We start from the raw sequence: 14,788 nt of genomic DNA on the forward strand, positions 1-14,788 counted from the left end.
GGGAGAAACAGGAGGGAGCAGCAGCATGCCTGGGTGCCACTGGCACCCCGAGAGGTGCCAGGCAGGAGGGTGGTGGCAGTGAGCAGTATGTTCCCCTCCTCATGGCTGGCTCAGGATGAGGGTCCCTCTGGAGAGGGGAGAAAGCGAGCATCCCCAAGGTGCTGATGACAGCAAAGTCCTGTGCCAAGCCCTGATTCCTCCTGCTTTCCAGGAACCTCTCTGGCAGGAGTGCTGTGTCTTGGCTGCAGGGGAGGCTGGCCCGTTGGGGTGTGATGCTTTGGTCCCTGGGCTCAGGGTGTCATCCAGCCTGCTGGGTTTGACAGACCCCAGAGGCCAAGGTGAGCTTGCTACAGGGCAGTAAATCTTGGAGCATCGAAATCTAGCCTGGGATAGCTGCAGGCACTCCAGGTTGAAGTTTGGGGTTCCCTGGGCTGGGCTGCACCAGACATTCCCCCATCTGCACTGGATTTAACCCTTGCCTTTCCATGGGCTAGCAGGTTTGTCAGATGGCTCTAGGGCTGGGCAGGGTTGGCTCTCCCAGCAGCCCTGAGCTCCCCAAGGTCCACAGTACCTGTGGTGCACCCTGTGCCTCTGCTGCTGCCTGGTGACATGTCCTGCTCAGCCAGACCTAATTAGCTTGTTGAATCTCTTCTCCCTCCGGCCTTGTGTTAATCACTTTTCACATTGCTTCCTTCCCAATTCCCTCTGGCCTGATTTGCTCTTACTGTTGCCAATGTGTCTGGATAGGGGAGCAAAGAGATCCAGCTGAGCATGGGAAAGGGCCCCCACTCTGTCCCAGGATGGGCTCTGAGACAGCAGACAGAGGGGCAGGAGATCACTCGGCCACAGGGAGGTGAGAAAACCACAGGCTGGAGAAATAGCAAGAAATGTAGAGAGCAAAGGAGCCTATCAGGACTGCCCTTCTTTACAGTGCTGCTCTGTTGGTGGAGGGTGAAACCTTCAAGTCCAGTGGGAGAGGCTGTGACTCTCTAGCACAAGGCTGTGTTGGGCTGCGGGGTGCTGTGGGAGCTCATTGGGATGTCCTTCACCTCTCCCCTGTGAGGAGCAGGATTAAACCCCAGGACTGGGCACAGGTGGGAATAGAGGTGCCCTGGACTGGGCTCTAGGGAGTATGGAGTCCATGGTCCCTGGAGTGCTGTTATCAGGATGTCAGATGTGCCATCCAAGCTTGGCTACAGCATCCCCTCCCCTCCAGGGATACAGGAGAATGTCTCATTCCCCCATGGGTGCTGGGGCTTGTTGTACTGCTGGGGCAGGAGGTGGCCACACCAGAAGCAGCTGTTAGGGGGGAGATGCATGGACAGCTGAAAGCCACTTTGCAATAACCACTGCTGCCAGGCTGGAGTCTCTCCTGCTGCCCTCAAAGCCCGATGCTGGGTGGGCTGTGGGGAGCACCACCCTGGCTGTCCCCTCCAGGCAGCACCCTGTGGGGCACGTTTGCACCCTGTGGGGCACGTTTGCACCCTGTGGAGCGCATTTCTCTCCAGCAGCAGGCAAGGTACCCAGGGCTGGCAGCCCCAGCCGTGGCTGTGACTGACTTGCTGGTGCAGAGATGCAGAAGGAGAGGGAGGAGATGAGGGTTGCAGATGTCTGTGGAGGTGATCAGTGGACAAGGCTGAGCTCCAAGGCAGGGAACTTGTGCCATGCAAGCTGGGGACACTGCTGGGGGGAAGGTTTGGTGGTTTGTGATGGGGCTGAGGGGATTTCCTAGGCGGAGCTGCTCCCTGGGCTGGTGACAGCAGTATCCCAGTAGCGTGTGATGAACTCGAGGGTCCCAGCAGACTGCTCAGCTCCAGGGCCACCATGAGCTGCTGTTGGGGTGGAAGTCAGCATGGCTGAGCCTCCTCCACCTCCATGCACCCACTGGTGCCCATTGTGCATCCCTTTGCAGGTTCCTGTGTAGTGCAGGGATGCCCAGCAGAAGAGCTGACCCCTAAGTCCCTTGGGCAGTTTCGTGGGCTCTCCTTCTCTGCAGCCTGGGTGCCCCAGGGGACTCCAGAGGGTGCCAGGCTGGAAGAGGGAGGGCCAAGGCAGGTCTCTCCTCCCCTGCCCTCCCCTCTCCTGCGTTGCTGGGTCTGTTGCTGCCAGAGCAGCTGCTGGCTGGGGCTGTGTGTCTGGGGGATGGCGGCTGCTGAGGCACCCTGGGACCTGCAGGGGCTGCAAACGGTGGGCATCATCCTGCTGCTCTGCTCCAGCCTCAAGATACTCCATGCTCTGGGCATCATCGACCTGACCAGGGGAGGTGGGATGGGGACAGGGATGGGGATGGGGTTGCAAGGAGATGGGGATGTGGTGGTGGAGGTGCTCCTCCTATCCCAAGGGCTGCAGGGTGCTTAGGGGGGTTTCTGAAGGATTAGTGTGGTTTGGGGGTTTTTTGGGGGGTTGGGGGGGGGCATTGCAGTGTCTGGCAGCATTAGTGTGTAGGGAACTGGGGAAGTGAGGGTGTCTGGGTGTGATTCAGAGTGTTAAGCTATCGAGTGGGAATATTTGTGGACATTGGAATGTGTGGTTTTTGTTGCAGGATGCTAGAAATTTAAGGTGTCTGGGAGCTTTAGGGTGGGGGATGTATGGGTCTTGAGGCACTGGGATGCAGTGGGGTGCTGGGGGATGGAGACTGTCTGGGCTGTTGGAGTCTCAGGGCAATGGGAGGCAGAGGCTGGGCTTTGTCAGATGATGGGGGAAAGCACTGCAGGTAACGGGCTGAAGAGATAACTGTGAACTGGGAGAAAAGAGCCATGCATGTGGGGTGCAGCACCATGCAGGGCAAGGCTTTCTCACTGCTACACGAATTGGTGGCTATGGGGAAAACATGGGAAAAGAGGTGAGAGCCCCTTTGCCTTCCTGTAGGGCTGTGCCGGGGTTGGGGAAGGAAGAGGATGCTCTGGGTGTTGAGCTTCCTGGATTGGCAAGTGGGTACTGAGGACTGGATGTGGCCAAAGAAGAGGACCCAAAATATGTCAGAGCAATGGATGCACGACCTGTTGGCTGTGCCTGGTGAGGGTGGGAATGCAGGGAGCTGCGTGGTGCTGATGCTTTGTTTCCTTTGGCTTGACGGTGCCACAGACAGTCCCAGCTCAGACAAGGGCTGCCAATAGACTTTGCTTGAATGTGTTTTGGAGTTGGTTTGCTTCCATTCCCTCTGCATCCTTGCTGGCACTGGGGATGCTGTGAAATGAAGGGACTGCAGATCACATCCCCTTGGGTAGCCAGATTTCAGAATGGGAGGTGTGTGGCCAGGAGCGATCAGAGGAGCAACTAGTAGTAGAGCAGAAAGAGGGGAGAAGAGGAGGGTGCTGTGCCCAGGAGGTTCTTTCAACCTCCTTTTGATGGAGGATGTCCCTGAGCTGCCTGGGATCTGGCTAGGGTGTGGCTGAAGCACATCCACTTTTTGTCCCTGTGCCCCACTGTGGAGGGCATGGATGGCATCTGGGTACTGGACATGCAGAGCCCTAGCTCTCTTGTGGAACACACTGCTTGTAGCCAAGAGGAGCTGCTGCTCTGCTGGGGCATTTTTTTTTTGGGTAGCTCCTCTGGCACCTTGGATGTGCTGGTTCCTGCTGCCAGAGGAGGTGCTGAGGGGGGGCAGGATGTGTCCCTGTGTGTGGGTTTTCAGCAGGGTGGTGCATGTGGTTGTCCCAGTCCTGCAGCTTTGTCTGCTCCATTTGGGGAGCCCCTGAGCTCCACTCTCTCTTGAGATGTGTATCCTGTCCTATTCAATGCTCACAACATTTTGTACGTGGTGTGAAGAAATTATTATTCTGCAGCATCTCCTTTGGGCACAGCCAGGCTCTCTGGGAGCACTGTCACAGGCTGGGGGTGGGAATGGGGACAGCAGTGCTGCGAGCCCCACTTGACTCTGTGGACTGCTCTGGCCCATGGCCAGTACCCCCCTGGGGACTGCTCAGCACAAGGGTTGTGCAGCTGTTTCTCCCTCTGGCACCAGGGAATACCCTGGTCCTGAGCTTTTGCTGTCCACAAACTGCAGCTTGTTTGGCAGCTTTGCTGCTCCAGCTCTGTCCCACCCCCAGGACAGGGACTCTTTGGCCCTGGGACATGCCAGCTGTGATTTCATTCCTCTGATGGATGACTGTCTGGCACCTTTGCTCCGCTTGGCTCTGCATTGCTGACTGATGAGGGTCATTTGCAGAGCTGCTGTTGGTGGGACACATCCTGACCTCCCCAGGGCGGCTGGGGAGACTCTCTCTTCCTCCTGCTGAGCGTCACTGCAGACCCCAGAGAGCTGTGGTTGGTGGCACTGCCTGAGCTGGGCACTTCCCTGAGTGGCTGAGCCCTGCACAGGGATGATTGTCAGCCACAGGTTTTAGGGGCAGCTGGGTTCAGATCAGCCTTGGCATTCCAGCTCCTCCTGACACAGCTGACCCAGTGCTGCCCCGCGGGGCCAAGCAGGGGCTGTGATGCTGCATGACTGGTGGGCTGCTGGTGCTCTGCTCCCCTCCTGCAATGTGCTGTGTCCTGAAGCTGGGGACACTGGGGAGGTCTTGTTGTGGGATGCACATTTTCCACCCATCGTGATCATGCATTTATTGACAGGTTACTGAGGGTGATGGGGGAGTTTTGGCACTGCCTGTTGGTTTGTTATTGAGGGTGTATTCTTGCAGGAGGGCGCCATGGAAGGGGTGGGTTGGTCTCCCCATCCAGCTGTCACTGGAAGGGCACTGGTGGCTGTGGCTCTGTGGGAGGACAGGGACATTGTTATGCACCTGACTGACTCTCCTGATTTTCCTCTGAGGGAGACCATGGAGCAGCCCAGGCTTGGGTCCTGCGTGGGAAGGGGGTGTCAGCCCAGCAGTGGGTAACCCTCAGCATGGTGGCATTGGCTGGATCCAGCCTCCAAGGACACATCAGCTGCTGGTGGCTCGATACAAAGTGGTCCATGGCCATCCTGATGGCAATCATTGCTGGGGGCAGGGAACTACCCACTGTAGGTCCCTTCAGAGCCAGCCTTCGGGATTCAGCTTAACTGTGTGTAGAGGTGGAGATGGGAAATCCCTTTCCCTTCTGCTGCTACTCAAGGATGGAGTCTCAGCTTGTATGTGTTTGTGTATTTTGAAGTCGCCGAGCTGCAGAGCGATGCATGGGAAGCGACAAGGCACCTAACCCGCCGCAGATGAAGCACTGCCAGCCCTCTGCCCTGTGCCGCTCTGGATGGCCCCTGCGGGAGGGTGCAGAGCGGCATCTGGGGAAGGAGCTGTCGCTGGCAGGGACAGGGCTCCGTGCTGCAATGTCCCTTGTGGCCAGAGTGGCAGCATATGGCTGGGCTCTGCTCCTCGTCTTTGGGCAGAGCTGATCCCAGCAAGGAGGAGCTCCCAGACTTGCTTGTGGTTTGAATGCTGGGGACAGAAAGAGGGCGGTGTGTCCCACTCAGCAGAGCCCTTGTGTTCACTAAAGCCAGGACAGCAAAATCCCAGTCCTGGTCATCCCTCTCCTGTTGTTAAGCTGCATGTGCTGAATGTGCTCCCCCCTTGCCCTGGGGACCCTGGAATTGGGCCCCCCTTTGGTTTCCTCCTTGAGAAAACGCCCATGTTCTTTATTTTTTTTCTTTTTCCTTCTTTATAACAAACTAAAGTGTAACTTGCACCCGACCTGACCTACTGCACGTGCCTATACCTGCTGCCCCTGTGAGTCCAACCACAGTTTACTCTCTGTTGCATCTCTCTCGCTGTGTGGTTTCCCTCCTGCCCTGCTCCCTCCCGGGTGCATCACCCTGGCATTGGGTGTTGCTCTGCCCACCCTGTCCCTCCCCTCTCAGCAAAGGGGATACTTCTGCCTGTCAGGTCTGTTCCCACAGCTCAGCTCTGCTGGAGGGACCTGGCCCCAGAGCATCCTTGGAAGGCTGAAAGGTGCAATTTCCCTTTCCCTCTGCAAATTAAGGCCCTGGAAGGGTAGCTGGGACAAAATCATGGTTTATGTACAACTGATGCCCACTTCTAGGAAAGAAAAGTCCTCTTTCCTCACCTGCCTGTAAACCCTGGAGCAGACAGAAGCCAGGTTGTGCTGTTCTGCCAGTGCCAAGATCCTGGTCCCCACCCTTGCTCCTGTCACCCCCTGATAAATGCCAGGGGATGTGTTTGTTCATCCCTATAGGTTTGCAGCTCATTGTCACCCTGCTGGGGATGCCACATCCCTGGGGAGAATTTGCCCTCTTTGAGTGGCTTTTTGTGATGTCCTGCTGGATCCATGACCTCCTGGAGCTATTCTCCATCCCCTAGAATGATGGAGCTGCCTTGGTGTGAGCTCAGAGGGTGCCAGGTCCTGCCTGTGAGCACTTTGGGGCCAGCCTGCCTAGAAGTGGCTGGATGCAGACCCATGTCTCTGTCTTGGAGCTGCCAAGACCATGCAACACCATTTTCCTGGCATCTTGCACTCAGCTTAGTCCCAAAAGGCTGAGAAAGGACTTCTCTGGCAGCTATTTGTTAGTCCCCTAGAGAAACAACCCCAAAACCAGGTCTCAGGATGCAGAGGCATTATGACCTGCTGCTTGCAGATGTACAGGATGCTTGGAGCAAACACAGTGACAAACAAACCAGAGCCCCAAAGGGACTTTGCACCTTTTGTCCCATTTGTCCCCATGCTGGTGTCTGCCTCCCCTCGGAGGCTGGAGCCCAGCATGGCCTTCATCCCCTCCTCCTCCTCCTTTCCCCACCTGCAGCATCAGTCCTGTGCTGAGTTTGCTGGCTTGAGGCACTGTGGCAAGGGAGGGAGGGGGTCTGCAGCCATGGGGCAACACCAGCTGGAGAGATGGGGCTGAGTGAAACCACTGGGGTCCAAATGGGGGAACTGAGGGTGGCAGTGGGGTCAGTACAGAGAGGGGACCTACTATTAATGCAGGGTGACTTGGATGCAGTGGCCGTGGGCCAGGCTGGTGTGGGGAGTCCCTCACCCAGCCCTGTAGCCTGGCCAAGGCAAAGCCCCGTTCCCCTTCTGGCTGTCTCAGAGCAGGTCCCTGGGCTCGGGTCCCAGTGTTGCACTGGGGTGGGGGTGCATGCTGCAGTCTGGGCTGCATGGGGGGTCTGGTGCATGCTTTGCCTTCAGCCCTTGGGTGCCAGCAGGATCAAACCCAGCCCGAGCTTAGGGAGTATGCAGTGCTTTGGCTCTGCCACAGCCTGTTTCTTGGGCTTCATTCTACCTTGCCTCCCTGCAAAGCCCCTCGAGAGGGTCCCCAGGGAGCAGGTAATTGTCCTCAAGGCTAAAGGACAGAGGCTGGCCCTGCCGTTTCCTGACTCTCTGGACTCCTGGGAGTCTCCAGTGCACCCTGGTATGATGGGGGTGTAAAGAGGCACTGGGTGTGGGTAGCCTAGCAGGGTTATCCTCATCCTTCCCAAGGATGGATACTCCAGTGCTGGGTTTGTCCTGGGATTGAGCAGGAAGGTTGACCAGAGCCTGAGCTGGGTTTTGCCTTCCTGCTCCTCCAGCCTCACGCTGCATGTGCTGCCTCTGCTCAGATCACCCCGCGCCGGGTGCCCAGCCCTGCTGCCCGTCGGGACCGGGGGCTGATGCTGTGTTAATTCTTCTGCTTGGTGACTCCTTCTTTCTTCCAGGCAACCCGCCAGTCCAAACTAAAAAAGCGCTGAAGCAGCGATTCCTCAAACTGCTGCCCTGCTGCCGGCCCAAATCCATCCCCTCGCTCAGTGAAAGCAAGTGCTTCTTCTTGCCTTTGTGTGTGTTTGTCCCGGCGGTGCTGCTGCCTGCTCTCCGCCCTGGCCCTGCCTGCGGGAAGGGGACGCCTCCACCTCTCCCCTGCCCTGGCTGTCAGGATCAGCCCTGCCCTGGAGGGGTCCGATCCCATGGGCTCTGCACCCACCTCTGTCGTTACCTGCTCACAGGCTGGTTTTCTCCCTCTTCATCTCCCTGGAGCAGCTCCCACGGGATGCACAGCGGCAAGGACCGCTTGGGAGCTGGCTCAGGCAGCAGGGCCCTCCCGGCACTGGTCCAAGGGGTGGGGAGTTGTTTCTCTGAGCTGAGGGTCGGTTTGGAGGTGGAGGTGTGATGGGGTGACGAGAGAGGCTGAGTGTGGAGTCCCTTAACCCCCTGTACTGGGTGTGCTTGGTTCCTTGGTGAGTCCAAGCCCCCGGTCAGGATCTCTCCCAGCTCCACAGTGCAAGCCAATCCCCCCTGGGAACAGGTGAGTATGAGGGGCAGGGTCTGAGCCATCCCACGAAGAGGGAGTACCTGCTGTGTGCCCCCCTTGGCTGAGTGGGGTCTAGGGGTGCTGGTGCTGCAGGCAGGGGTTGTGCAGCTTGGCAGGTGGCGGAGAGAAGCCGTCAAGGAAGGTGGGAGCACAGTGGGTAGAAAAGAATCTGGAAAGGCTGAGGGGGGGTGGTGTTTGGGGCTGGGGGTTCTGAGGGGCAACTCTCCTACTGGATGTGAGCCCTGGTGCTGCGGGACATCAAGGGTCTGAACTCCACAGGGCAGGTGCCTGTGCTGGTGGGAGGAGAAGGGCAGGCATGGAGGGTTTCAGCACTGGGGGGTTTTCACACTTCTTTTGTGCCCATCCTGGGCTGTACTGGAGGGGGGTTGTTGCCCAGTGTCAGTCCCTGGTCTGCAGCCAGGGTGTCTACGAGTGTCCTCTTCTGGCATAGACCCAGCTCTGGCTGAGCAGAGCACCCCAAAAATGTGTCAACGTGGGCAGGTGTGAGAGGACAGCGTGTGCTGTGCAAGGTGCCTCTCTGCCCCCTGGCATGACAAGATAGGGCAGGACAGTGCTGGCCTCAGCCACCCTCTCTTCCCCTGGGTTCCTTGCAGACAGTGTTGAGGATGAGTTTGAGCTCTCCACCGTCTGCCACCGCCCCGAGGGGCTGGAGCAGCTCCAGGAGCAGACCAAGTTCACCCGCAAAGAGCTGCAGGTCCTGTACCGAGGCTTCAAGAATGTGAGTACTCCTTGACCAGCTTTGATAGCCCCCACCTCTGCTGCCATGTCCACCTCGGGGTACTGATTTGTTTGTGAAAGTTGTTGGGGTTGAAGTTCATATAAGGCTACAGCCTGATCTTACCTCCAGGGAGCTCAGTGGGCAGACCTGATCCTGTGCTCTGTTTCCTTGGGTGCAGAGAGCCCCCTTCCTGGGTGCCTGGGATTCAGAGCCCCTCCAGTGAGGGGTGCAGCCCAAAAAGCCAGGGAGATGCTCTAAGCAGCTTTTCTAGCCACCCCACCAGGTGCACAGGGCTGGAGGGCAAGGCAAGCCACCCACAGGTTTTTAGGAGGTGCTCAGCCCTTTTTGCAACGTGGCAGTGATGCTGTGACCTTGCCCTGGCAGGAGTGCCCAAGTGGCATTGTCAACGAAGAAAACTTCAAGCAGATCTATTCACAGTTCTTCCCTCAAGGAGGTGAGTGCCCATCCCCATCCCTGTCCCCATAGACATGGGTGCCTCTGCAGGGCAGAGGGTCACACAGCACCCCTCATGCTGTCTCTCTCCCTGCAGACTCCAGCACCTATGCCACCTTCCTCTTCAATGCCTTTGACACCGACCACGATGGCTCCGTCAGCTTTGAGGTGAGCTGTGGCCAAGGAGGGGGTGATGGGGTGCAGCAGGGCAAGGAGAGCACAGCCCTCCAGGGACCATGGACTGGGACCAGCAGTGTTGTTGTTGAAGATGGATGAAGAGTTGGCAGGCCTAGTGGGGTTTATTAAATTCCCTAAGGCAGGGAAGACTAATGAAAACAGAAGACTTCCCTAACAGAAGACTAATGAAAAGCAAAAAAAAGGGGCTTTCTGTATCTTCTGGGTAGGGTTGTATAGGGAGGGACCCAGACTGGCAGACACAGCCATGGCTAGGTCTTGTTCAGGCTTTGGCTGAACACATTGTCCTCTTGGTTGCTGTGACTCAAGGGAGTAGTGTGGGAAATGTACAGAGTTAAACAACTTTTGTCCCCCAACTCTTTTTGCTACCCAACATTTTGCCTTGTTAGCCCAGCCGCAGAGCATATCAGCTTTGGGGCTGAGTTCCTCTCTGCAGGAGAATCAAGCAGGGCTGTACCCTGTGTCTCTGAGGCTCTTTGTGGCTGTAACTCCTGTCTGCCTGCCTTGTCCATCCTTTCAGGACTTTGTGTCTGGGCTGTCCACCATCCTGCGGGGCACCATTGATGATCGCCTGAACTGGGCCTTCAACCTCTATGACCTGAACAAAGATGGCTGCATCACCAAAGAGGTGGGATGCGGGCTCCAGACTGGTCCCTGGGGCTAGCACAAATCTGCATCTGGCAGGGTCAAGGGCAGAACTCGGCTAAGCTCTGGAGGAGAACCCAGGGGATCAATATTTAACTGAGCTCAGCTTTGCAAATGTCCCTCCTGGCCTCCTGGCACTGGTGTGACTCTGGGATGGAAGGTGGATGAGTGGTGTGCAGCTTTGGGGCCCCATTGCACATGCACACATGGCCCCACACTGTGCACAGAGCCAGCAGAAACACATTTGAGCACCCCACAGGTCCTTCAGGAGCATCAAGAAAAAGGTGTGGGTGGGGGACCAGGCAGAAGCAGAGCCCCGTGTTGAGACTGCAACCCTGCTCCCCTTCCCATCAGGAAATGCTGGACATCATGAAGTCCATCTACGACATGATGGGCAAATACACCTACCCGGCCATGCGGGAGGAAGCACCCCGGGAGCACGTGGAGAACTTCTTCCAGGTGAGCTGAGTACATCCCCAGGAAGCATGAGCACATGGGGAAGCAGAGCTCCAGCACAGAGCTGCAGTGGGTGCAGCAGAAAACACCCCACTCTGGGGATGAAGCAGGGCTGTGCTGGTCCTGTTGGTGCCTGGGCATGTCTGGGGCCAGGGGTGCACTGAGTCCAGCCCCTGTGGGACTTGGGAAGGGGGTACCAGGTTCTTCCTAGGGCTGGGGCTGTCCCTGCTATTCTCCCTGTGCTGTGCTTGTCTGCAGAAAATGGACCGGAATAAGGATGGCGTGGTGACAATTGAGGAGTTCCTGGAGTCCTGCCAGAAGGTAAAGTCACCAGCAGCTCTTCTCTGAGCTAGGTCACCACCCCCTTCCTTGGGGACCTTTGTCCCTCTTGCTTCCTTCCTGTAGAGAGGAGTGAAGCCAGGGCTCCCAGGGGCAAGGCTGGAGCTCTGCTTTGGGAGCTGTACCCATGCCAGCATCCTTGTACAGATGAGGAGAGCCGTGGATCCCAGTAGGGCTTAGAAACTGCCTGTGATCCCTGGGGCTCTTGTCCCATGTGCCAGAGTTGCCATGAGGGTAAAGCCAGGTTTGGGGGAGCTGCCCAGATTGCTGTTCTGTGCCCAACTTGCCTGCTTCCCACCTGCTCCTGACAGGATGAGAACATCATGCGATCCATGCAGCTCTTCGACAGCGTGATTTAGCTCCCAGACCTGCCTCCAGATGAGCTCTCCTGACACTGGGCCCAGAACCTTCTCTCTCTTGACTTTTCCTTTGGGACTCCCCTTCTCCGGCTGCACAGACACCTCCATGGAAAGGGGCCTTCCTTCCCTGAGATGCAGTCGGAGCCGAGATCTTCCCTTTCCCCTGGCCCAGCTCTGCTTTCCTCGGGGAATCCCAAGCAGGTGCTCCCAGATGTTGGAGCATGGGCATGGCTGGCACGGGATGAGAATTTCACCTGGATGGACCTCCCTGCACTCAATCCCGGTGGAAAAGACGCATCCTTGGGCTGCAGTAGAGGTTTCCCCATGCACACCACCTCAAGCAGCCACAGCTCACCTACCCTGATCCTCCCCAGCCCCAGGAGCCCCCAGTCCCAGCTCCAGCCCAAATCCTCCAGCAACACTGTCTAGAAACCAATAAAGTCTTGCAATGGGCAGAGCTTTGGCTTCCTCCCCTGCCCTGGCTGTGGCCCTGCTGTGGGAAGATGTCTGGTGTGTCCACTGTGAGCCACCGGCCACCCTCCCTGTCCTGGGCCAGTGGGTGGGCAGAGGGGCTGGCCTGGAGAAGGCAGACACGTGAGCCCTGGGGGTTCATTGCTGCATGAGCTGTGGGGAGCACCCCCTGATCCCAGGGATCCTGGTTAGACCTACGAGGCTCTTCTTGAGAGGGGCAGAGGGGAGGCTAAAGGGACTCCAAGGTGACTTGTGGCATTTGTCCCCCAGGATGGATGATGAAGGGCTGGGAGAGCTGCAGCCTTGGCCCCTGTCCCTCAGGTTTGGGGTGCTGGCACAGGGGGACCCCAGGGATCCACTCTGAGGCTCCAGTGGAGAGACACCCTTTCCATCCTTCCCTAGGATGTGACAGCCAGGGCACATGTGGAAGAGGGAGATGGGCTGCTCTCTGGTGGCCGTTCTGGTCCCACAGGGCTCAGAGCCATGCTCCCGGCATCATTTGCTGCTGACTTTGCCCTGCTCCTGTGCCCTGGCCCATCCCAGCCCACCTGCTGCCCTGGGGCCAGGGGAATGAGCAATGAGGCTGAGAGCTGTCCCCACAGGATAGCCCTGTGCTGGTGACATGGCTGAGCTGGCAGCTCCTGGAGGAGAAAGTCTAAGCTTTGGTTAGACAGGAGTCACTGCCACGCTGCTGGCAGGCTGGAGGGTCACCTTGGGGCAGGGGACTCTTCTCCTTTTTCCAGCATGGCCATGTGAGAGCCTGCTTGGGGACCTTGGGGATGGGGACCCTGGGTGTTTTTGTCACCACCAGCTCCTTGGAGATGGGTGTGTGCAGACAGGCCTGTCCTGCCCACTTACCACTCCAAGTCGTAGCTGGGAGAGTGATGCCCATGGGCAAATGACCCCATGCCAACTCCAGAAGCCCCTGACAGGCACTGGGAATGTACCCAGTCCTGGCAGCCCCACCCTCTGTATCCTTGGCCAGGGGTGGTTTGGGCTGGCCTGAGCTGCGATGTCTGGGATCAGCACGTATCCTGGGCCAGACTCAGGCTGAGACCCTGGGGCTGCAGACATTAGAATTTAACCCCTGGGGCTCTGAGCCAAAGCTATGGGGCTGCTTCCCAGGGGGACCATCCCTGTCCCAGCCCTTGCAGATATCACATGTTTTTTAGGCTCATTTGACACATTATTTATCTCGCAGACATGATGTGTTTTTTAGGTTCATTCAACACACTGTTCATCTCACAGTCCTGCTCCCAGGTTTGCTGTGGGGCTGAGCTCCCACTTGCATTCTCCAAAGGGTGGAAGGGCCTTGCCCCTCCATCTCTTGGCCCTTTTCTCCCTCCTCCCAGCTCCCTGGGGTACCCATTGTTTGCTGCCATGTGGAGCACCTGCTGCCTCCCCCCTCACGCTGTAGGTCGCATGGTGTGACCCCCTGCCCCGGGGCATGGTGACCCACAACCCGCTTGGCATCTCCAGTCTGTATATTTTGTATTATAACAATTATATGAGTTTAAAAAACAAAACAAAACAAAAAAACCAATAAAATCTAACCACAATCGCTATGCACACTACTGTTCTGTCTTTGCATCTGTCAGCTGCCTGGGATGGGAGGGCAGGAAAAACGAGGGGTCTCTGCAGAGGCTTGGTATCTTTTTGGGGTGCTGTGGTTGCAGGGTGCTCTGCATGGGTGCTCTGGGAGGTTGCATGTGGGACAGGGTGCACACTGAGCTTTGCCATGCTGTTGGTGGTCCTGTAAATACAGATTTTCTCCTGCTAAGAGGCTGGAGGTGTTGAGGTTACAAAGCTCTTACACCAAGTGTGTCACATTTCAGGAGTCAGGCTGCCAGGTGTGTTTTCAGCTTGCCACAGATGCTGCTGGGTGAAGCCAACTTGGGACCAGGTGGCCCTTGTTAGGATGTGGCATTTAAGGCTGAGCTAACAGGAACATGGTCGCCTGCCACCTTGAGGAGGTAGGTATGGACTGGGAAGGGGTTTTTCTTATGGCAGGTACTGGTTGTTGGAAAAGTCCTGCATTGAAAACTGGGAAAAATTAAATAAACAGTCATGTAGGTAAGAAAGTAGCAGAAAAAGAGAGCAGTGGACCTGATATGGGACAGCAGAATGGTCCAGCCTTCTACAGACTGTGGTCCAGGAACTGAAAGCTCAGTGCAAAGAGCTGCCTGGAGACCAAACAGAGCCTTAAAAGGATGGGCTCTGGCTGCGGGGGGAATTACCATTGTGGGACTGGGTAAGCAGCAAGTCTGATCTTTCCAAAGCCTCTGACTCTCCAGGGACCTTTTTGGGCTGCTGGCCATCGCCCAGGGCAGTGTATGGCAGTATGAATGGGCCGGAGCACGTTTTCCCCTCTAACCCACTTTCCCCGGTCTATCCTGTCCCCTGAGCTCTGTTTGGCTGGTTGCTATTTCGGGCAATGACATCCAAGGGCTTGCTGTGCCCTCTTGTGGCACAGGGATGCTGTGAGCCACTGATGGGATCCCTTGGGCCCTTGTCCCCAGGGGGAAGGGCAGGAAAGGGGCTGAGGTGATAACGGGAAAAGCAGCGCTGTGGGGCTCAGCCTTGGAATGGTGCCGTAGCCTTTCCACACCAGATGGGAAAAGGTTTGTGCAGGGAGTGTAGCTTTTGGAGTGGGGGGTGGGAAGGCATTGCTGGGAGTCAAAAATAATCTGTTCAGCTCTCCCCCAAGCAGGGCCTCAGGAAGGGCCTGAGGGCAGAGAGGCCTGGATCCTTTAGGTGTGCCTTCAGCTTGCCATGAGAGGCTGCCGTGTGAGCCAGGGCTTGGATCACCCTTGTTAGGAGGAGGTGGCATTTAAGGGTGGACAGCCAAGTCCTTTGGTTTATGATGAGAACAGAGGCAAGACCTGATGGATCCTTGGAAAAGGGTAGCCTTGCGTTTCCAGACAAGTTTTTCTCAGCTTTCAGAAGCAAAATTAATAGTAG

At 57.1% G+C, this 14,788-nt stretch overlaps 1 protein-coding gene across 4 annotated transcripts in view; it reads left to right on the top strand.

The window, feature by feature from the left end:
• KCNIP2 (potassium voltage-gated channel interacting protein 2) overlaps positions 1-13,401 on the top strand; it is a 44,116-nt gene extending 30,715 nt beyond the window's left edge. For 2 of the 4 annotated variants that reach the window (XM_064431094.1, XM_064431093.1), the window contains exons 2-8: positions 8,785-8,909; positions 9,294-9,363; positions 9,460-9,530; positions 10,078-10,185; positions 10,557-10,661; positions 10,917-10,979; positions 11,309-13,401. In XM_064431094.1, the coding sequence (XP_064287164.1) occupies positions 8,785-8,909; positions 9,294-9,363; positions 9,460-9,530; positions 10,078-10,185; positions 10,557-10,661; positions 10,917-10,979; positions 11,309-11,356 (590 nt within the window). In that variant the 3' untranslated portion in view covers positions 11,357-13,401. Of the gene's footprint in view, positions 1-5,608; positions 5,661-7,580; positions 7,681-8,784; positions 8,910-9,293; positions 9,364-9,459; positions 9,531-10,077; positions 10,186-10,556; positions 10,662-10,916; positions 10,980-11,308 lie in introns of those variants that run through there. The other 2 variants (XM_064431092.1, XR_010367482.1) reach the window with 2 other exon arrangements.
• Positions 13,402-14,788: the final 1,387 nt, after the last annotated feature.

Source organism: Passer domesticus, chromosome 8, assembly GCF_036417665.1.
Source record: "Passer domesticus isolate bPasDom1 chromosome 8, bPasDom1.hap1, whole genome shotgun sequence".
In the NCBI taxonomy this organism is placed as follows: Eukaryota; Metazoa; Chordata; class Aves; order Passeriformes; family Passeridae; genus Passer; species Passer domesticus.